Here is a 21,822-nt window from a genome sequence, read left to right as displayed (position 1 = left end):
GGTTTTAACATGTCTGGCATCCTTCTCACAAAATGCACCACCTTCTCCCTCGCTCTTCCTCCTTAGCAAGCTGCCTCCCTGAATCATTTTGGGAGGACAAAAGGGGAAGAGCTTACTAGCCTCAGTTCACTTACTATTTCTGCCTACCACTGGTATCAATATTCTTTTATATACCAGTGATAAAGTTTTTTCTAGTCCTGCTCACGCCTATGTTATCTCACAATCGTCTAACATGTGACAGAAGGAACATGATCAGTTGATCATCTGAAAAGACACCAGGATGTTTTTCCATTCTTATTAAAGCCATCACTCACAGAATATCTTTAATAAATCCTTTGTTTCAGTTCCTGGGTTACAGATTTCTATTCATTTAAATCCATCCATGTTGAAATAACATAAAAATAGTTTCTGAGATGCTCCATGTGGGTATGGGACTTTTTTACCCTGGAATTCTCCTCAAACTAAGAAAGCTCTTGGGTGGGGTGCCTGGGTGGCACAGTTGGTTAAGCGACCAACTTCAGCTCAGGTTATGATCTCGTGGTTCGTGGGTTTGAGCCCTAGGTCCGGCTCTGTGCTAACAACTCAGAGCCTGGAACCTGCTTTGGATTCTGTATCTCGCTCTCTCTCTCTCTCTCTCTGCCCCTCCCCCTGCTCATGCTTTGTCTCTGTCTCTCAAAAATAAATAAAACATTAAAAAAAAAAAAAAGCTCTCTTGGTGAGGCAGAACTTGAGCTGTGTGGCCCTGGGCCAGCTACCAGCTTCTCTGAGCTCCACCAGTGAACTGGGCTAACCACCATCTTACAGAGTTGCCAGGAAAGGTTAACGAAGCAGTATTTATAAAATAGCCAATGTGTGGTCAGAGTAGGGGCCCAATAGAGTAGGGGCTCCTTTTCTTCCTCATTTCTTTCTGTATCGTAGTCACAAGAACACTACCTCAGACCAAAAAATGCTTGATTTTCTATCATCAACTTGGAGAATGAAGTAATACCAGGAAGAAGTCTTCTGAGATCCACTGTTGCTTTTAGATGAATCTAGCATTGACCTATTTAATACAGAGAGATATCAGAGCCCAAATAATTTAAAGACACACACGGGATTAGGAAGTAGGGTGTGTTAGGAACGGAATGATTTTGGCAGCTTTTAAGTCTTCCTGAACAGCCTAAGTATTCTTTGCCTGAACTGATAGGTGAGGGGGAGCAAAGCTGGGGAGTCAGGTGGCTTGCCCGAATTCTCACAGCTCCTTAACTAGCAGCGTGCAGCCTGGAACCCAACTGTCCGCCTTGGGCGACCATGTTCTTATCACGATTTCTTTCTAGTCCTTCATGCCACGGGCAGTGAGCTGCCTCACCCCAAACCACAGCAGAACATACTTTCTCCTTCGTGCGTGAAAGTTCACTTTCGGCCTCCGCCAGCAGCCGGTCAGCTTCCCTGAGTTCTGCTCGACGTTTCATAAGGGTCTTCTCGATGCACTTAATTTCATCCACGATATCTTCATGGTGTTTGAGTGACTTCTCTATTTCTAGTTCATTCATAAGACTCTCGACATTTCCATCAAGGAAGTCTCTAAAAAAATCGTATACAAACATATTAAGAGTCTTTAAATGTAGACAATACAGACACTTGTAGTCTGATAAAAAGATGTACGATGATTTTCTACTCTCATATGAGAAGGGCCGGAAGAGACATTTACATTTGACCATGTTCAAGGTCTAGGTTTACCCTTTTATTCAACATGGTACGCTGCTGACAGTAAGTGCACAATGCATACAAAGTACGATGCAGCTGTTTTATCTTTTTTGATTATTATTTTTTTTGTCAGCACTTGGGTCAAGGCAATGTTGTCGTTTCTATTCTCCTATGGTATAAAAAGAAAGCCAACCACCACCATAATAATCATCCATTCCCCTAAATCTATCTTGCTAGTCGCAGCTCACCAACCATCCCAAAGACTTCCTAATTTTGTGATTTACTGTTCAATGATACAATGATAGTAACGATATTTGACAAATCAGAAAGCAAGACACGGAAGTCACTAACTCAAGGCTAACATGTCAAAATTCTTTGAAAACGAAACTATGACAGGAAAACATGAAAATAAGTTCATCAACATTTAACACGTTGTTTCTCTTTAAATGAAGGCAAACATATCCTTTCTTCGGACATTTTCGTGTTATCCAAACTCCTTAAAGTAAGCATTTATTTTACTTTTATAACTAGGAAAAGAAGTGGTTACCCCACTGCCCTACCATCCTCCCTCAAAAAAATCTCACTTTAACCTCTCCCCACCATATGCCTACAAAACTAAGAGAAGCAACCATCCTTGAAACGCTTACACATTTTTTTAAATTTCTTTTTAAGCTTTATTTATTTTTGAGAGAGAGAGACAAAGCGTGAGTGGGGGAGGAGCAGAGAGGGAGAGACACAGAGAGGGGAGACACAGAATCTGAAGCTGGCTCCAGGCTCCGAGCTGTCAGCACAGAGCCCGACATGGGGCTCAAACTCACGAACTGCGAGATCATGACCTGAGCCAAGTCGGACGCCCAACCGACTGAGCCACCAAGGTGCCCCAAAACGCTCACACATTTATTCCCCATCTTCTTCTCTCAGTGTGACCCTGGCTTTTCCCTGCCAGGTCTACCGGCCAGTCACAGGTGTGCTCCTAGAAGGCAGAGACCATAGCTCACTCACCCCTGGGATCTCCACCAATCTCCCCGCAACCCTGGTGCCTGGGCCAGTCTGGCTGACACGACAAAAGCTGGGGACCGTCATAACTCCTGAACCACTGCACCCATCTGGCCCTCTCAGCAGATACTGCCTTCATAAACGGACCCTATGCCAGATGCTGGGGCACAAAGAGGCCCAGCCACCACCTTCCTGGGCTCCTTACAACACGGTGTGAACAGTACTATACCCAAGGTTCCCAACCCGAACTGTGGGAGCCAGAGATGAGGAAGGCTTTGTGTAAAAGGGGATCTCTGACCTTTATCTGGATAGACAGGGTGGAGTTAGGCAGGGGGCAGGGAAACAATTTTAGGCTAGGATAGTATGTGCAAAGGTGGAGAGGCAGGGGAGAATGTGGTGTTGGGGGAAACCACAGAAAAGCAGGTAGGGCCTGAACAAACACTGCGTGTAGGAGAGAAGGATAAGACAGGCAGGCAGGTTCAGATCCAGAGGGTGGTGTGCATTCTAACGGGACTGAGTCACATGGGAGAGTGGCTAGCTCGGATCTGTAGCCACGTTCAGGGTAGAATGGAGACAGAGCCTAGACACGGGAGGCCAAAGTAGAAGCTATTACGACGACCTGGGCGGAGATGATGAAAGGCCAGGGCGGTGGAGATGAAAGAAGGGGACCAGTTTGACAGCTCTTTGTGTACAGTTGTAGGACCCGGAGACCAACTGGAGGGTTGGGAAAGCGAGGAAAGCAGAGCTGCACACACCCGGCTTGTTTTTAGCCAGAGTAACTGGGGAGGGCGGAGGGTTATGCCATTCTCCAAGAGGGGCCACAAGAAGAGCTCATTTGGATTACGGGCCAAGAGAACTTGGACTTGCCCTGTGCAACTTGGGAGTCACCTGTGGCTACAACTTTAAATTAAACTCTATTCCTCAGTTCCATTAGCCACACTTCAAGTGCTCAATCGGCACACGTGGCCGGTGATTACCGTTTCGGATGGCATGGATCAACAGCATTGCCAAGGTCACAGAAAGTTCAACTGGACAACACCGATTCAGGTTACCTTAATAAGCCAATGTCATGTTTATCAGAACTATAAAAGTGAAATAGCTAATAATCATAGTTACTTTCGCTGTTTATGTTTCTGGATGGTATCATGTAATTCTTCTACTTCATGCTCTAAGTCTTTCTTCTCTTGCAAGAGACCATCAATATTACGATGCAGCTCTTCCAATTCTTTCACCGACTGCCGCTTGGATGCTCTCGTGCACTGCTCCTGTTTCTCTGATTTTAAATGCTGCATGATGTCTTCTAATCTAGAAACTTCATTCTCCTGAACAAGGAAAAAAAAATGCAATACTGAGAAACATCACTTGATGTTTCTCTTCTTTCCTGCCAAAAGCTGCAATCGACTGTGCTTAAAGTGCTACCTATGACGTGAAAATGATGGTAGCTTCTAGACTTCAGTATGAAAACGAAAAATCAAGTCAGGCCAATTTTTTCACATGCCACAGATGAAACTGATGAACTAACAGAGCTTTTAATTTTTCCATCAGTCCAACTATGGTTGATACACATTCACCAAGCACCCCTTATGGATAATCTCTGCCTCCAGAGTTCAGCAAGTAGCAGAAGAGAAGGACACAGGGGTCTCTCTCTAGGCATAGGGAGGGGAGTTTCCTGGAAGGCTGCCCAGAGGGAGAGGGTTTTGCCTGGGTTTTGAAGAATAAGTGAAATGGGGAAGACCTAACCTGAAGAAATAACACTTGCTAATGCACGGAGGTATAAGAGGGCATGTGAGAAACTACAGAACAGCTGGGGACGGCTGGTGGGTAAAGGAACCAGCCCGAGAGGTGATGACAGGCTGAGCTGACGGCGCTGCCGTAAACACACATGCGCTGAGATACTGCAGGGCAATGGGAGGGACTATCGTTCCAACCACGTGAGCACACACAGGCCCTCTGCAACTAGTCTGACCTACTGCCCAGCACTCAGGGGTCCTAGTCCTTGTCTTCCTCTTAACCTGCTGGGAGGAAAAGGAAAACAGAAAGAGCTCTAGGCATCTTGAGTTTGAAGGAGGAGTTTGTCATGCATTTTAATTCTTTAGAACCATAAGTTTACAAAATAAGCTGGTGATTAGGAAGTAATCATTTCTTGAAATGTAGCCTTAGAAAAGAATATGAAATACACTAAAAATTTACACAGTTGAGTCAACTACACTGCCTACAAATAGAGAAATGTTATGCAATCATTAAAATACTACTTAAAAACATCTGTAAAACCACAGGGAAATGTTTGTAATGTTAAGTGGGAAAAAGAGAATATGAAATGTGTGCACAATAAGAATTATGAAAAGAAAAAAAGAATCATGAATCTTACCACCCAGAGATAATCCCCATCACAACCTTGCTATATACTGCTCCTATGTGTGAATACACAAAGCACATCCATGTGTATGCGTGCACACACACATACACATGCGTGTACAAGTACAAGCCCCACTACGTGAACACATTAGTATCATACTTGTCAATAGAAAAATATACAATAAGCTCTCCAAAAATGGTTAATTTCTGGACTGAAAGTATTTTTGTTACAAAGTGGTTAAACCAATCTTGTGGTCTGGCCTGGTGCCGTAACTCCCATCCAAAAGGATATTTTAGTAAGAGAATGCTTGCTCCATTCTAAACATCAACTTTACAAATATACTTTGGGACATAATCCCTTCATAAGTAGGTCAAATCATCACATACACAACCTTATTCAGTCTCCCATGGTAGCGGGGTAGACGGGGGTCTCATGTCTCTCCACTTACCAAGTTATGGTGTTCCGGGACGTTGCAATGCAGCACCCCCACAGGGATGAGGGGGACAGAGAAGTTGGGGGGCGGAGGCCCATACACGATGGGGGCTCCAGCAGGAGGTGGGCCATAAACAACAGTGCCAGGGCTGAGAGGCTGGCTGTTGTTGGGCAGGGGAGGAGGTGGTGCGTACAGGGCCATGCCCTGGGGAACAGGAGAACCATCGGGAAACACAGTGTACATCATGTATCCAGAAGGAGGCACAAATGGGCGTTCCTCGTGGTCATCCAGCTCACTCTCTTCCTGACTATCTCCTCCACTGTCTGCATCTTGACAGAAATAAACAGAAGAGTATTTTACCCACATGGCTTATTGGGTAAACAAGTTTAGTAGAGAACAGGAGCATTTAGGACAAGATCCCCAAGAACTGGGAGTAAAATTCTGTGAAAAGGTCAAAATAGGGATTCGTATTATTTTCAGAGGCTGATACTTGAGTGCTTCTTATGCCTATGTGTTGAGTTGCTTTTTTCTGTCTTTATTCATTCATTTATTCGGCAACCATTTGGGTGTCTGCCTCAGGCTGGATAAAGACAGAGAAGTGGAGATGTGTGCTGAGACACCAAGGCTCGCAGTGTCTACGGGTGCCATGATGCACGGCACTCTCCAAGGTGCTGGCTTCCTTACTCGCCTCCCCTATAAGCAGGTCTATGTTTGTCTATCACGGATGACAGACAACCTAGCACACAGCAGGCACTCAATAAGTAGCTCTTGAATAAAGAAATTCTCAGAAGGGGACATTCCCATTTTATGGCTTCACAGTCTAAGAGCAGCTAGATAATTTGCCTAGGATCACACAGCTGCTTGGTCAAAGAGCGAGGATTTACCCCAGGTCTGATTGACTCTTCCTCCTGGAGCTTTTGAAGATGGACCTAGAACATTTCATTTTAGTCAAGCTAATCAATGTCATGATACAAGGATGTACGCACCTGCCATGCTCCAGGAGCACAGGTGAAAAAGCCGCTCAGTGTGCCTGGGTAAGGCAAGATGGAGGAAGTCTCCCTAAAGGAGTGGTGTTTGAGGGCCTGAGTCTTGCTGAAAGTCGAGCAGCAGTAGGTTTGGAAGAGGAAGGAGAAGGACATCCTAAAGAGAGGGTTTAAAGCATGGAGGCTGGAGGAACATGGCACGCTGTGACTATCTTAGGCAACTGGGTAGGACTGATGTGCAGAACAGTGATGGGAGGTGAGACGGGAGGTCACTGGCCAAGATCACAGCAGAAGGCCTTGCAGACCAAGCTAAGGAGCCTGGACTCAGTCTTATGGATTTCAGGAAACCAATAAAAGAAATGCAACTTCCCTTATGTGATTTAACTTACCTCTATTTGAAAACGATTTATGTAACCCACTCCTGATGGGAGAATAAACCCAGTATCCTGAGACAGGTGGAGGCCCACTCTCCTCCTTTCCATCCTGCCATCCGCGACATGGTTTTCTAACAGGAGTTGAGGCTGTGTACTTTAGGCCTACACCAGAGTCTTTGGTGGCCTGGGAACTATAGCTGGAAACCTGAAATAAATGACAGCAAAGCCCACTATTAGAAATGAAAAGGCTGAGTTGGAGAAATGCCAAAGTCTAGAACAAAGTTGAGATGTGGCAAAGTTGAGAATGAACTGGTTTCTTTCCACAGATCACAATTCTCATTTTTCACAGAGAGAAGTGGGACATGATTACACAGTCAGGTAAACTGCCTGAGTGTCAGCCTCTCTTCTCCAGTACTCCTCTTTCCTGGTGGTTTCTCCTCTTTTGCCTTGTCCTTGATGGCCCACGGATGAAGGCAAAGGAAACAAGTGAATTTTCAAGGCCATTTGGGAGATCAGTCTCCAAGGCCATTTGGGAGATCTATCCTGGGAGCCTGGCATGGTTGAAAAGCTCTACTCTCCTAACTCTCCCTCCTTCCCAGTCATAAATAGGTCTACCTTTCGAACCCTTGCCCAGCTTGGCCTTACAATGTTACAATGTCGAATATCTACACAGCTTCCACCTCCAGCCCTGGTTGTCAAGCAGGTTTAGATGTAGACTCTGGTTGACTCTACACAGCGCTGGATCCTAACTTGTCATAGCCACTTACTTCTCCTTGACGGTTGCCTGTCAGCTGATCGTAGCAGGATGTCACCCAGTCCCTCTGCTCTGGATGCAGGCTGCTTACCGTTCTCTCCTCACGTCCCACTTTCAAGACCCATGCCCTGACCAGTTTGTTTCCTGAACACCCTCTCACTGACACCTCTTCTCCTCCAGCTCTACTGCTCTAGCGCCGGCTTCTGTCCCTCACGGAATGAGTTCAAACAGCACCCTGCTCCCTCCTCCCCGAGTTATCCACCGCAAATCAGGCCTCCACACTCAGCCCAGTTATTGTCCTTAAAATACAGCTCTGATTATATTATACATATCCTAAATCCCTGAGGCCTCCACAAGTCAGTGCGAGACATTTTGAGCCCCTATGCGAAAAACATGAGCCCAAACTACTTTTCCAGACTCACCTTTCACCATTGCCAGCCAATCCTCCAGCCCCACAAGACCACTCACCATAGCTAAGCCAACTCTCCCCTTCCACACGTCTCTTCCCTCCTAAAAGCCCATCCCTTGACAGCTAAGTGCTGACTTCATGGCTTTGTGTGAAGCCTTCCTTCCTGAACTTCCCCAATGAGAGGAATCCCTAACACTTCTCTGTAATAGAGCACGCAGGTCAAGTCTGTTGTCACATGCATGCCCCTGTTTGTAACTGCCCTGGTGTCCCTGTCTCCCCACCAGTGCATGAGCCTTTGAGAGCAAGGGCTTGACCATTCCTCATGGTGACCGCCCCATCTAGTACCTGACCTAGATTTCAGCAAATACAGAATGAAATGCTGGTTAAAATCAAATAAAACCCAGGTGCTCAGTTCTCTATCAGCCTCTGCATCATTCTATACCCATTTCCAACAGGCTCTCTGGGCTCAAGTCACCTTATCCCCTTGCAGGATCTGCTATCAGGGACCCACAACATACCACCGGAGCATCAATGGGCAATGGCAATATTCCTTAAGAAGGTCCTATTTTCATCTCACATATCAAACACACTTAAGAACCTCAATGCATGGCTTGGTCTAGACATACTGTTCTTGACATCTGCTCACAAACTAGGGGAAGAGAACATGGTCACACTTCCTTCAAGAAAATTCAGTACACATTCCCAGCATCACAGACTTCCTACTTTTGATGATGATGGTGGTGGCATAAAGTACCAGTAGCCTCGTCTTCTGAAAGGATCTGCCATGCTGCTGATGTAATCATTCTGATGAGAAACTTCACGTCGAAGTTCAGCAATTTCTTCCAAAACATTTTCAAAGCTTCCTTTGTTACCTGCAAAGGAAAGCCATTCTGTGAAGTTGGGCATGAAATCATGTACCTCCCTCCTCTCAACCTACACAAGTGATTCCATGACAGCCAATGATTTTGGCTCCTCAAAGTTGACTTTGCAGCCTCTCCCATGGTAATAAGTTTTTGCTAACACTCAAAGAGGACAGACGTACCCTTCTGTTGTTCATTTATAAAGGGAGGCAGAGAAAGAAAACAAACAGATTTGTAAACATTATTTCTTTTGAAAATTCAAAATTTCTTGTCTCATTGTAATCAAGTTTCTTAATACCTCACTTACATAAAATGTTTAAATTCTTTGCTTTTATTCATTAAGCTAATTATCACAGCTCTGGAAATCAAGCATGGAATTGATCTATCAGAGCTAAATAAATTGCTAAGGTGAAAAACAAACAAGATGATTTTTTTTTAAAGATGATCTGACATTAGAACTATAAAACCACTATAAACTGACATTAGAACTATAAAACCAAAGTCAAAGCCTAGGGGCCCTTGGGTGGCTCAGTCGGCTAAGTGTCCGACTTTGGCTCAGGTCACGATCTCACAGTTCAGTTCATGAGCTCGAGCCCCACATCGGGATCTCTGCTGTTAGTGCAGAGCCTGCTTGGGATCCTGTCCCCCTCACCCTTCCCCTCCCCTGCTCACACTCTCTCTTTCAAAAATAAATGTTTTTAACAAAAAAAACCCAAAACAACGAAAAAAAATCAAAGCCCAATACTTTACCAGCCCCGGTGAGGTCTAGTAAATTCCGCAGCCTTGCGATCTCTGTCCTTTGCCTCTCCATCGTCTCATTCAGTTTCTCCATCTCCAGCACGTGTGAGTTTGCTACTCCAGGGCCTACATCTACTTTCTCCATCTCAAGTCGAAACTATTTAAAAAATCACATACACAAAATTGCCAACGAATATTCTTTCCCAGATGCACCCTGCAATTTGATTTAGTAAATCCAGAACTTTTACCTACACTTTACTAATGAGGAAAACGCATTACTCCTTGTATTTAAATTGCACTCTGCCTGACACGTGGTAGAGGACAAAGTGCTGATGAACTACTGACTATATTTCCAATAATATTGTCTCTCGGGAGCTGATATAGGACCAATAAGGGGAAGGTGTCAGGGTACCAGCACTGACCTGCTCCTCTTTATCTCTGAGAAGGTTCTGCAGGAGTTCAATCTCAGCTTCTGCTCGGGTCAGATCCTTGGCCGCCTGCGCTGCCTGTCTGCTGAACTTCTCTGTCTCCTGCAACTCCTGCTGGGACAGAGGTATGAGAAAGGCAGCACTGCCATCACGTGTTGTCGTCTTCATTTCTTTCTGCCCCTCAGACGGACTCCTCTGTTTTCGTCCGACTGCCTGCCTGGCCACCCTATGTGTGCGTGGCGCCTGGTCCCACCTCATCCTGTGCTATTCCCATCACTTGGCAGCCTGCTCCGCCCCTCTATGGGGGCCACGTGAGCAGGGGAATGCATCTGAAAGAGCAAGGGCTAGCTTTTTCTTCACTGTTCTACAGCCTTCCACGACTGAGGTCTCTCTGGACTCTCATCATAACATTTTCTCTATGATCTACTGTCCTAATCTCATGAGCATTTGTACTCTTTAAAACCGTTAACAGATACCCTCTCAGTCAGGAGGCAAAACAGTCCTGTAGGTCACATATTATCTGACTGCACAAGATGAAAAGTCTGGGGTTCAAAAAGATTCTGTGGCAAGCCTTTAAAACCTTAGTTCAGGTGTGTATGGGCAGCTACCTCCCTAAGTGGAGCTCTACACCTTGAGGTGGGGATGGTATGTTTCATTTGATGGCTCTCGTCAGGGCTCAGTAGAGGGACCCATGGCAGGGCTGTGACTGGAGAAATACAATCTTCAGTCTGAAGGGGAACAGACAACTTTACGGTGGTTTATAAATCAGCCAAAGCCTATAAGAGCAGTGACACAAGCCGCTATGGTTTGGGGACAGCAGCAGCACCGTGGAAACTTGTTCTGCACGTGTGGACTCACCTCTGCTCGCTCTTGGTTAATTTTCATAACAGTTCCATGAAGGGACCTGAGCTGGTCTTTGGCAATGGTGAGCTCAGCTGTGGCCAGCTTATCAGAGGCGGCCACGGCTTTCTTTAGTTTCTTTAATTCTCTGTCTAAGCCGAGAAGCTGCTCCTGAGATTTGGCATCTTCAAGTTTCTTCTGAAGTGAAAGAAACATTAAACAAACAGATGAGTCATTTGGTAACGATGAATTAAGACATAATCTCCATGAGGGCAGGGACTCCATTCACTGCTGCATGGTCTGTGCCTAGAATAATAATACATGGTACAGGGGTGCCTGGGTGGCTCAGTCGGTTGAGCGTCTGACTCTTGATTTTGGCTCAGGTCTGATCTCACAGTTCGTAGGATCGAGCCTGGCATTGGGTTCCGCACTGGTGGCATGGAGCCTGCTTGGGGTTCTCTCTCTCCCTCTCTCTGCCTCTCCCTGGCTTATGATCTCTCGAAAGTAAACAAACTTAAAAAAAATAATACACGGTACAAAGTAGGTGTTCCATATTCACTGAGTGAATGAATAAATAAAACCAACTCAAAACTGTATGGTAAACTTAGAAGGAAATCAGTCTTATCAGTCAAGAACCTCAGTGATCATAGGGTCACCTGGGTGGCTCAGTCTGCTGAGTGCCCAATTTTGAGTCAGGTCATGATCTCACGGTTCATGGGTTTGAGCCTTGCGTCGGACACTGTGCAGACAGCTCAGAGCCTGGAGCCTGCTTCAGATTCTGTGTCTCCCTCTCTCTCTGCCCTTCACCTACTCACGGTCTCTCTCTCTCTCTTTCTCTCTCTCTCTCTCTCAAAAGTAAACATTAAAGGGGCTCCCAGGTGGCTCAGTTGGTTGAGCATCTGACTTCGGGTCAGGTCATGATCTCATAGTTTGAGTTCGAGCCCCGCATTGGGCTCTGTGCTGACAGCTGGGAGCCTGGAGCCTGCTTCGAATTCTGTGTCTCCCCCTCTCTCTGCTCCTCCCCGCTCATGCTCTGTCTCTCTCTCTCTCCTTCAAAAATAAATAAAAACATTAAAATTAAAAAATAAACATAAAAAAAAAACATTATAAAGGGACCTCAGTGATCATAGATTCACTCATTCATTGGAAAAACATTTCCTGGCACCATCACCAAGTGATAGACCAGTCCCTTGGGATCACTGGGTCAGGCACTGGGCATACAGCGATAAATAAAACAGACTTGCCTCAAAGAGCTTATGAGAGATGGATATTAAACAAATACTCAGAAAAACATATAACCCAAAATGGTGGTCAGTGCTATCAAGGGACAGAACGAAGTACTATTTGAGAGACTGTGGGAGAGACCTAGATTGGTAGGGAGGGAGCAGTCAGAGAGGAGGGTGGAAGAATGTGGTCCAGGAGAGGGAATGGCATGCGGGAAGGTCAGGAGAACTTAGTATTTTTGAGGAACTGAAAGAAGGAGCATGGTGATAATAAGAGGGAGCTAAGGAGAGGCAAATCATGCTGGGCCTTATAGGCTTAAGAATTTGGGTCTTTTTTTTATAACAACAACAGAAGTTGCTGAAGAAAGCGGAAATGAGGGGGGCTGACAAGAGCCAATTCATGTTAGTGTTTTAAAGTTTATTTATTTATTTGGGGGAGGGGGTTAGGGGCAGAAAGAGAGAGACTCCCAAACAGGCTCCACACTGTCTCAACTGACTGAGACACCCAGGTGCCCCTTAATTTATGTTTTTTTTTTTTAATTTTTTTTTAACGTTTATTATTTTTGGGACAGAGAGAGACAGAGCATGAACGGGGGAGGGGCAGAGAGAGAGGGAGACACAGAATCGGAAACAGGCTCCAGGTTCTGAGCCATCAGCCCAGAGCCTGACGCGGGGCTCGAACTCACGGAGCGCGAGATCGTGACCCGGCTGAAGTCGGACGCTTAACCGACTGCGCCACCCAGGCGCCCCTTAATTTATGTTTTTAAAGAGCATGTTGGCTGCTCTGTGGAGCAGGGTCATCAGTGGGAGTGGGAGAACTGTCAGATGGCCACACCAGCTGTCCAGACGAGAAGTAATGGCTGGATGGGGTGGTGGCATCCGAGAAGAAAAAAAGGACCTATATTCCAGATGTATTTTGGGGGTGGACTGAACAGGACTTGGGAACTGAAGGGTTCTCAGTGAAGTACGAAGCACGTCATTGAAGCTGCGAGAAGGGAGAAGGGAGGTGTGGGGAGTGACAAGGTATGAAACGGTGAGGCGTAGGACAGTGAACTTCCCAGAGAGAAGGGGAACGCTGCCCATTTGAGGCTGATGACCAAGAGATGACACTGATACCACTATGCCTGGTGGCTGCTGTTTTTCTGCAGGAATGCTTAGCATGGGCACCCGCCTAAAGAAAGCTTTTGGCTACAGTTTTGTCAGGTAAGTGAGACGGAAAAGGACAAGGGATCTGAGGACTTTTGCAAAAACGGCTATAGTGGTGGACCATGGAATTTAAATTGGACGACAAGGTATACGGCCAGGAAAGCCTAACAGACAGAAAAGGTGGGGCTGATGCCCTGGAACTGTGAGGGAGGCTGAGAAATCGTCAGTGTGGGGGCGCAGTGAGAGAGACAGAGAGGGGTGCTGTGGTTCGGGACCGCAGAGGGGGTGGGCACGATTTCTCAACTGGACAAGGTCGACGATGTGACCACGGGAGGAGATGGCTGAGGGGGGATGGAGAAGCTCAAAGAGAGGCCGCAGGATTAGAAGATGAGGAGTTAAAAAGTAATTTCCCGTGGATGTGTCCAACTGTGCACAGGATTTCTGAGGAGGCAAACTCCTGCCAACGGCACTCAAGAGTCTAAAGTCACTCCTCGCACGCCAGCTCTCTCGTTTTCATCTACCATGGCTCCTCCGTGTCTCGGGCCCTTGATTCAACCACAATGCATCCCGGGTTCCCCTGGGTCCAGTTCCCCTGAGCCAGCAATGCTGCCGGAGGCGACCGTGGGCCTGCTCCCCGGGGGCAGGGTCCAGCCACAGGGACACAGATGGCACACTCCCTTAGTCTTCCCCACCTTTTTCTCTAACTCCTGGAGTTGGGCCAGAATTCTCTCCTTCTCTTCATCAGCTTCCTGAAGTTGGAGATCTGTAAGGCCTTGGATTTCCTCCATACTTTTTAGATTTTCTTGCAAATAGTGAATTTCATTCTCCAACTGTTGGATTCTCGCTTCGTGCTGCCTCTTATCGAAACTAATCTGTGAGAAAATCAAGTTTTGAAGATGATTTTTTAAGCAGAATATAAACTTCTTAGAGAACTACATTTCATTTTACTAAAGAGCGTAATGACATTTTGTACTAATGAGTTACAGGGGGCGGTTTTATCTTGAATGTTCTCTAGGATCCATTTTAATGTTTGCCTCATCATTAAAATAATTACATCCAGAAAAATCAGATTCTGGCATCATACTGCACCCTAGCAATATGGTATTGTTTACCCACAGGTTCAGAAACATTTCTCACTTGCTTCCAGAACAAGGAAAACACAGCCACAAAGAAGCCTGACTGATATCAGTAACCATATTCAGGGCTGAATTTTAGTCGCACGCAGTCTGACTGGTTAAGAGTGAAAACAACAGTAATTATACTGTATTTACGCGAGGAAGGAAGCACTGTAATTTGTTGAAAAACAGGAGTATTGGCCAAACGCTTCCCTCCAGCTGCCTCAGGCCCCTTTCTTACTCTCGCTTCCAGGGCTCTCTCGCAGGCATGCCTGAACTCCTCTTGTCCGTTCACCAGTTTCTCTTGTTGCAGAGCCATTTCTTCCTGGAGTTTTCTCTCTCTCACTTGTGCTTCCTGTCTTTCCCACTGGGAGCGTGCAAGGATTTCACTGAACTGTTTCTGCAAATCAGCAAGACTTTTCCCTAAGACATCTGAAGGAGTATGGATTCTGGTAAGGGGGGGAAAAAAGACGGTATGTGACCTCTTCTTTCTCATGCCAGACACTGGGTGCAAACTGTGTTGGTAACATCAGTGCGGGACTAAAAGGAGCTGCGTGGAACAGTGACCGGGAATCAGCACACAGAGCAACTGAGCATCTCCTAAGTGCGAATCAATGTTTTAGCCAATGACTGCCGTCACTCCGAAAACACAGGCTCCTAGCAGGCTAACAATGCTTGCTCAAAGAATAAATGCCCCCTTCATATATTTAAATGCACCTTGGCTTTCTTCTGAAATTGATTTTCTATTTAAAATGCATAACGTGGGGGCGCCTGGGTGGCGCAGTCGGTTAAGCGTCCGACTTCAGCCAGGTCACGATCTCGCGGTCCGTGAGTTCGAGCCCCGCGTCAGGCTCTGGGCTGATGGCTCAGAGCCTGGAGCCTGTTTCCGATTCTGTGTCTCCCTCTCTCTCTGCTCCTCCCCCGTTCATGCTCTGTCTCTCTCTGTCCCAAAAATAAATAAACGTTGGAAAAAAAATAAAATAAAATAAAATAAAATGCATAATGTGGCTCTACTTCCTGACCACATGCAATGAACTTTCAAGAGTTACTCTTAAAACTTCTGTTTTAATTAAATTAAATTAATTAAAGTAATTAAATTAATAAATTAATTAAAATGATTTAATTTAAATTAAAGAATACCTAAAAGTATGAAAGATTTAAAATGTAAAAAAATCAGTGACAGGCAATTTGAATGAAGCAATCTTGTGTCTCAATCATGGAAATATGACTTGGGAAACCTTACAAAAGAAATCAGCCATTAGCGTAACTTAGGAAGGTGAGTCCATATGAACCTCACATTCATAACTTGGCAATCTTAACACCAGGAGGTCCCATCCCAATTTTCCATTACCTCATTTCCCCGGCTCCTGACTTCAGTTTTTTCCTTAGCTCATCCACGCGAGCTGCCACGTCTTCTGGACGAATCAAACCATCAACCACATGGTTAAGGTGATTCTGGAAATCTTTAAGTTGCTGTTTTAACAGGTCATTGTCATCCTATGGATGGTGGTATAATGGGGTGGTAAATGTTACCAAAAGAAATTAAAATACATGCACATCCGCATACACAGCCTGTATTACTTGTCATATGATAGTTTTATTCCACCCCCTTTACCAATTTTTTTTAAAAACCCTTTCTACTTGGGCTGACAGTATCTGAATCTACTGATCAACCTAAAGTCACAAAAGACAGAACCAGGCATTAGGATGTTTCCTGATGTGATACAAAAGCAAGTACCTATGTTCTTGCTGAGAAGTAACTAAGATGAATCTAAATAAGCCTCTGTTTAAGAACATGTTAATCAATACCATAAAAGATGCTACCAGCAAAATCTAGGATGCGAAACTCCAAGGGACAAAGACCTGGTTTTCTTTATTTATTTTTAAATTTTTTTAAATCTTTATCTATCTTTGAGAGAGAGAGAGAGAGAGAGAGAGAGAGAGAGAGAGAGAGAGATTGAGAGTATGAGCAGCAGAGAGAGAGGGAGACACAGAATCTGAAGCAGGCTCCAGGCTCTGAGTTGTCAGCACAGGGCCCGACACAGGGCTTGAAGCCACGGACTGTGAGATCATGACCTGAGCCAAAGTTGGACGCTTAACCGACTAAGCCACCCAGGTGCCCCTGGTTTTCTTTAAAACATAAAGGGGGAAAGGAGGAGGACATCTATAGACTACAAGAGACTTAAGAACCAAGTCAACCAAATGCAATGTGTGCACTTTATTTGGATCCTGGTTCCAACAAACACTTGTAAAAACAGATAATCTTAAAATTTGATGTTAGGGAATGCTTAAAATTTTAAGATATAAAGAGGTATCTGTTTATGGTTTTTTTTCTTTTTTAAGGCTCTGTATAGTATTTACAGATAAAGTAAGATGTTCAGATTGACTTCAAAATAATTCAGTGTGCGAACAAGTGGGAGGGTTGGGGTATGGCAGGCATTATGGATGGAGTAACACTGGCCACGGGTTGCTAACTGTTGAAGATGGGTAATATGTATATGAGGAGTCATTTTAGTATTCTACTTTTGTATGTGTTTGAAATGTCCACAATTCGAAGTTAAAAAACAAAACCAAAAAAAACAAAAAACAAAAAACAAAACCAACAACTTTCCCATAATTCTCTGCCAAGCAACTAAAAACTGAAACCTCTAATACTAAAGCTTCTCTAATAGCTTATATAATTCTCTGTGGGAGTATCTGTTACATGCCAGCATATTTTCACTATTAACAAACAAACATATGTGGATCCAAGAATTAAATTCATACAATGCCCCTTGAAAGGGGTTGCATTAGAGTGCAACCCACTCTCGTTAAATTCCTGGATAATTACAAAGATATTTCAGGGGAAGAAGAATGCACCAATCTGACCCTGTTAGCTCAGTCTGGTGACAAACTGAGTGAAAGAAAGTAAAAGAAAACGGTTAAAAATCACCCTAAATTGTAAAGAAAAATTGTTCTACATCCTAAGACATTGATTGTATTGCCCTGAAGTGATTTACTTCAAACTCAGTGAAACACTCTTAACTAAAATGGAGAATTCAGGATTGCAATGAACATGTTAACTGCCTGTCCCATCTGGAGTCTGTTATCTGTAAACTGTCCTGAACATTGCCCTGAGGTGCCCGTATTTCTACTACTGTCTAATCCTGGGCACAGGTGATCAAACCAAAGGCCAAACAATCCACAGACTAGCCAGGAAACAAGTTCTCACTCTCTCCAAAATTTGAACCAAGATCCAGTACATCGTCAAGTCTGTAAAAGCTGACCTTGTAAAGGTATGTCAGCTTAGGGCTGGAGTCAATGCTGGGCCAAATACAATACCCACAGAGACAGAGGAGAATGAGAGAGCCATGTAGTTCCTGAAAGACTGACTGATAGAGCAGCTCTGTCTCCTTTCTTGAGCTAGTGTTAGTAGGTTCTGGTTCACTGCAACTAAATGATTGTCTGACAAAGACAAATGCAGAGTGAGCTTAACTTGAACTCTGTTATCAGGAGGTTAGTAGGCCAAGGACCTAGTTTTAACTAAGGTAGTCTCACAGCATGGGCTAGTGTTCTGGAAAGCTGACTTCGGTTTCTACCTTGGAGGAGAAGGCCCCCGAAGAACACATTTTAGTCCCTTGAAGCGACGTATGCTGAAGTATGTGGGTGAAATAAAGATGTATGAGATTTTCTTTTGAAGTGTTCCAGCCAAAAAATATAAAAGGGGACTAACTAAAACAAGAATGGCAGAATGCCGCTAACTGTTTCAGCAGGGTAAACAAAAGGACATAAGACTATTCAATTTTTGTGATTCAAAAATTTCCATGGTAAATATAAAAAAATAATCTATTGAGCAGCCAACACACACACAACTCAAACGAGAATGGAAAACGTGCAGGTCTTTTCTGATACTTGTTTCAGAAATTAAACTGAGAGAGGTAAAAATTAAATTCTAGGTTACATTTCCCTAAACTTTAAGGAAAAAATATCCAAGGCCTTGAAAGAAGGGAGAGAATGTGGGTGAGCTGTTCAGGCTTATTTGTCACAAACCCCCCCTGCCTGGAAGCTTTCCTTAAGACCTTGGCAACTCTGCGCCTTTATTTCTGGTGAAGTATGACACCTGCCCTGTCAGTCAGCCAAGTGGCCCTTGGCCTCACAGATTTGGAGACCTGAGTGTTGATCCAGGTACTTGTTCACTCAGACATCTGTGCTCTCTCAGAGAGTTTAATTGTCTGGAAAATCCTGTCCACCTGCTTCTCTGGCAGTTTGTTGGGCAGATTATTGTGACAGTAGCAGTAAAGACATTCCGCCAAGGCAAACCCCCACAGATGTAAAATGACTGCATTTTTAGTAGAACCCTTTCTGAGAAGGCGACTGTGAACACTGTTTACAGTTAAGAAGTTCTGCAGCCCACTCTAGCTAAATTCCTGGATAATCACAAAGATATTTCAGGGGAAGAAGAATGCACCCATCTGATCCTTTTAGCTCCGTCTGGTGACAAATCTGCTTCTCAGAGAAACGCAAGGTATGGCTGTCACCCGTGAGTTTCCACAGCACTGGCTCTTTACTCCTGACACTGCCTCCGTCTCTTCACATCACCACCACAACACAAAAGATGCGCATATTCATAATTTTACAACGATGGGCTCACAAGAGGACAGAGGCTCTGGTACCGTCCCACCCAGAATTCTTCTCTTCTAATAATTCAAGTAGCCTACGACATGTTGGCACAGGCTGTTAAGGGTCTGACTACAGGCAGCAACACCTTAGGGTGTCCTACGTGAGAATGCACCCTGGACGAACGCGTCTCTACCTGCAGCTGTTTAAGTTGTGTGCGGAGCTCGTTGTTTTCTTGGTCCTTTCCTTCGGAGAGCTGGGCTTTTCTGAGGGCATTCCTGAGGGCTTGCTTTTCCTTCTCAAGTTCTGCTTGAAGGGCCGACTGTTCTAACTATTGCCGTGGGAAGCAAACGATATGAAAACATAAAACAGCAACAGCTTTTTCAATCTAAAAAGCCATAAATAAATTTACATACACGCACAATTCCTTGCTAGCTATGGTTTCATAGTAACTCCATTTTATGTCCGTACGTTCAGATTTCAAAGCCCAAGTTCATCTTTTTCACATGTCTCCTTCAACTATTAACACTTAAGAGTAGACATCACAAGGGGCTCAGCCCAGATATACCAAATTAGAATCTCAGCGCTGGGCCCACGGACCTACCTTTGAGAGTTCTGTGAGTGATTCAACAGAGACTGCTCCTCTTTTCCTCAGACCAGTATTTCTCAAACTGTGGTCCTCATCAAAAATCACTTGGTGTGCTTGTGGAAAATGCAGATGCCCAGACTACCTCTCAGACTCAATGGGCCAGAAGCTCGAGGACAGGGCCCAGGAATCTGCATTTAACAAGCATCTCAAGTGACTTCATAGAGCTAAAGTACACCAATTAGAGATCTGTGGGTCAGGGAGAGACTGCTATGCTCCGTACCCTCAACATATGGCTTGAAGACCAATTCTGGCAGTGCTGATTTCAAGAAGGGGAGAGTCTCTTTCAATACCCAGTAAATCTGTGAAAAGGCTAGGCTGCTATAACACTTCTGTCAAGACTCACGAGGGGGAAGAAAAGGACAATGGAAATACAACGGAGAATAGATCTTCAACTAGTAAAGGCTGGCTTGAAAACTTAAGAGAATTTATTTTTTATTTGAAATGAGATGCCATTTTATTTACCATTATTTAGAAATCTGTATTTATTCTGGCATTTTAATTGTTTTCCCCCAGCTTCCTATTTTTGCACTCTGATCTTATCAACTGTAGTTTTGTAAACCTTGGTACTCTTGAGAAATATAATCCTGACAATTGTCAAGTGGTTTTGATATCTGATAAGTAAAGGGATACAAATTAACATAATTACTATAATAAGCATGACTTTTTTTTTTTCCTTTTCTAATCACACGAATGCTATTTTACATACATTCCTGGGATTTAAACTATCTTATGTCATTTTCATCCAATAAGTGCATACTGACCCCCTTCGTGACCAGGCACTGAGAAAAGAGAAACAAGCATATACAATCTGGGTATTCACTGTGCTCTGGGTCTAGCAAGAGAGACAGACAGTCTGAACAGATGATTATCAGACACATGATAAAATGTTTTAACTGAGCACAGGCTATAGGAAAACCAAAGCAGGATCCTGAACCCAGATTTCCAGCAGGCACAAGAGGAAGGTCGCGATGGGCTTCCTGGCGAAAGATGTAGCCTATGTGACTAACAGCTGAAGAAAATGACATTTTTAATCTGAGTAAGAATACACTGTAACTGGCCCCTGTCTGCCTCTCTGCCTTGATCTCTCACATTCCTGCCTACTCTTCTTCTTGCTCCTGGCATCCAAGAGCCATACTTTCAGCACTTCAAATGCACTGTGCTCCCTCTCCTTGCCTCTGCCTAGAACATTCGTCCTTTACCCCTTCCCTTTGCACCCCCGCTGCCTCTGCCCAGCAAAATCCAACTCACCCTTTCAGTGAGTTTCTCTAGGGCAGACTTCCCTGACCACCCCTCCCCTGCTATCCCTTTCTTTCTCCCACACCCGTGTCACCTACCGCACTGTCAGCTCCACAGGGACAGTGACTGTGTCTGTGCTGGTCACTGCAGCATCTACAGCACCTGGCCCTCAAAGGCCAATCAGTAAGCGGTTCTTGGGTGAATAATTATTTCTCTAATTGGCAAGTACAATATAAACTAGTAGATACTTCGTCCAACCCAAATAGAAAGTAGCAAAATAACATAGAACAAGGTGCTCTGGTGCCCAGTATTTCCCTTATCCTCACTATAACCCCTTTTACAGACAAGGAGGCATTTTTCAGAGGCTCAAGAGCTATGACGTGATCTGCATGCTCACACAGGGGTTCACAGAGGTAGTATCTGAACTCAAAGTATCTGACTCCAAAAATGTATACTCTTCCCATCATTCCATATACAGTATATTACAAAGTCTTTAATCTTGCATTTAATTAAAGAAAGGCTGGTATGCTAAGACCACAGGGCTTGGATTTTAGATGGCTTTATGCTGCTGCTTACCTGGCTGAACCTTCTAAGTTTTTCCAACTCCTCCTTGAGCTGGCTGGCTTCCGCATCCCGTATTTTCAGCTGAGCCTCTAGCTCAGCCTCATAGGCACTGAGATCTCCCTGGGTCTGCTGCAGGGATACATTCACCTCATGCTGCTCCTGGAGGGCACTCTCCAGTTCTGCGAGCTCCTGTAAGGATTCGGTATGTTTATGGAACCCGCTGTTCTGCCTAAGCATCCGCAAGCCATCATAAGTAACCTGAGCCCTGTGAACCAAATGGCCAGCCAATGCTGGCCTGGCACAGAAAGCCCTCATTAACAATACAATGAAGCCACAGGCTGTGCTTATCCAGGCTGGAAACCAAAGTCCTGACTAAATGTAATCAGAAAAATCAGTAAGCTACCGACATGTTTTCCAAAGTAACCATCTGTGTGAT

General features: G+C 44.7%; 1 protein-coding gene across 11 annotated transcripts in view; it reads right to left on the bottom strand.

Moving 5' to 3' along the window:
- The window catches only part of CNTRL (centriolin), an 85,644-nt gene that overhangs the window by 19,825 nt on the left and 43,997 nt on the right, over nt 1-21,822 (bottom strand). For 8 of the 11 annotated variants that reach the window (XM_086683875.1, XM_086683882.1, XM_086683879.1 and 5 more), the window contains 13 exons: nt 21,399-21,575; nt 19,134-19,268; nt 15,693-15,838; nt 14,583-14,790; nt 13,919-14,098; nt 10,876-11,055; nt 10,012-10,131; nt 9,602-9,746; nt 8,715-8,863; nt 6,844-7,033; nt 5,487-5,800; nt 3,799-4,004; nt 1,371-1,563 (listed from right to left, as the gene is read on the bottom strand). In XM_086683875.1, the coding sequence (XP_086540001.1) occupies nt 1,371-1,563; nt 3,799-4,004; nt 5,487-5,800; nt 6,844-7,033; nt 8,715-8,863; nt 9,602-9,746; nt 10,012-10,131; nt 10,876-11,055; nt 13,919-14,098; nt 14,583-14,790; nt 15,693-15,838; nt 19,134-19,268; nt 21,399-21,575 (2,343 nt within the window). The remainder of the gene's footprint in view (nt 1-1,370; nt 1,564-3,798; nt 4,005-5,486; nt 5,801-6,843; nt 7,034-8,714; nt 8,864-9,601; nt 9,747-10,011; nt 10,132-10,875; nt 11,056-13,918; nt 14,099-14,582; nt 14,791-15,692; nt 15,839-19,133; nt 19,269-21,398; nt 21,576-21,822) is intronic. The other 3 variants (XM_086683877.1, XM_086683880.1, XM_086683881.1) reach the window with 2 other exon arrangements.

This window comes from Puma concolor, chromosome D4 (assembly GCF_028749965.1).
Source record: "Puma concolor isolate L17-30 chromosome D4, mPumCon1.1.hap2, whole genome shotgun sequence".
Classification (NCBI taxonomy): Eukaryota; Metazoa; Chordata; class Mammalia; order Carnivora; family Felidae; genus Puma; species Puma concolor.
Note: the sequence above shows the minus strand (reverse complement) of the source record. Positions and strands in the feature narration are given on the sequence as shown.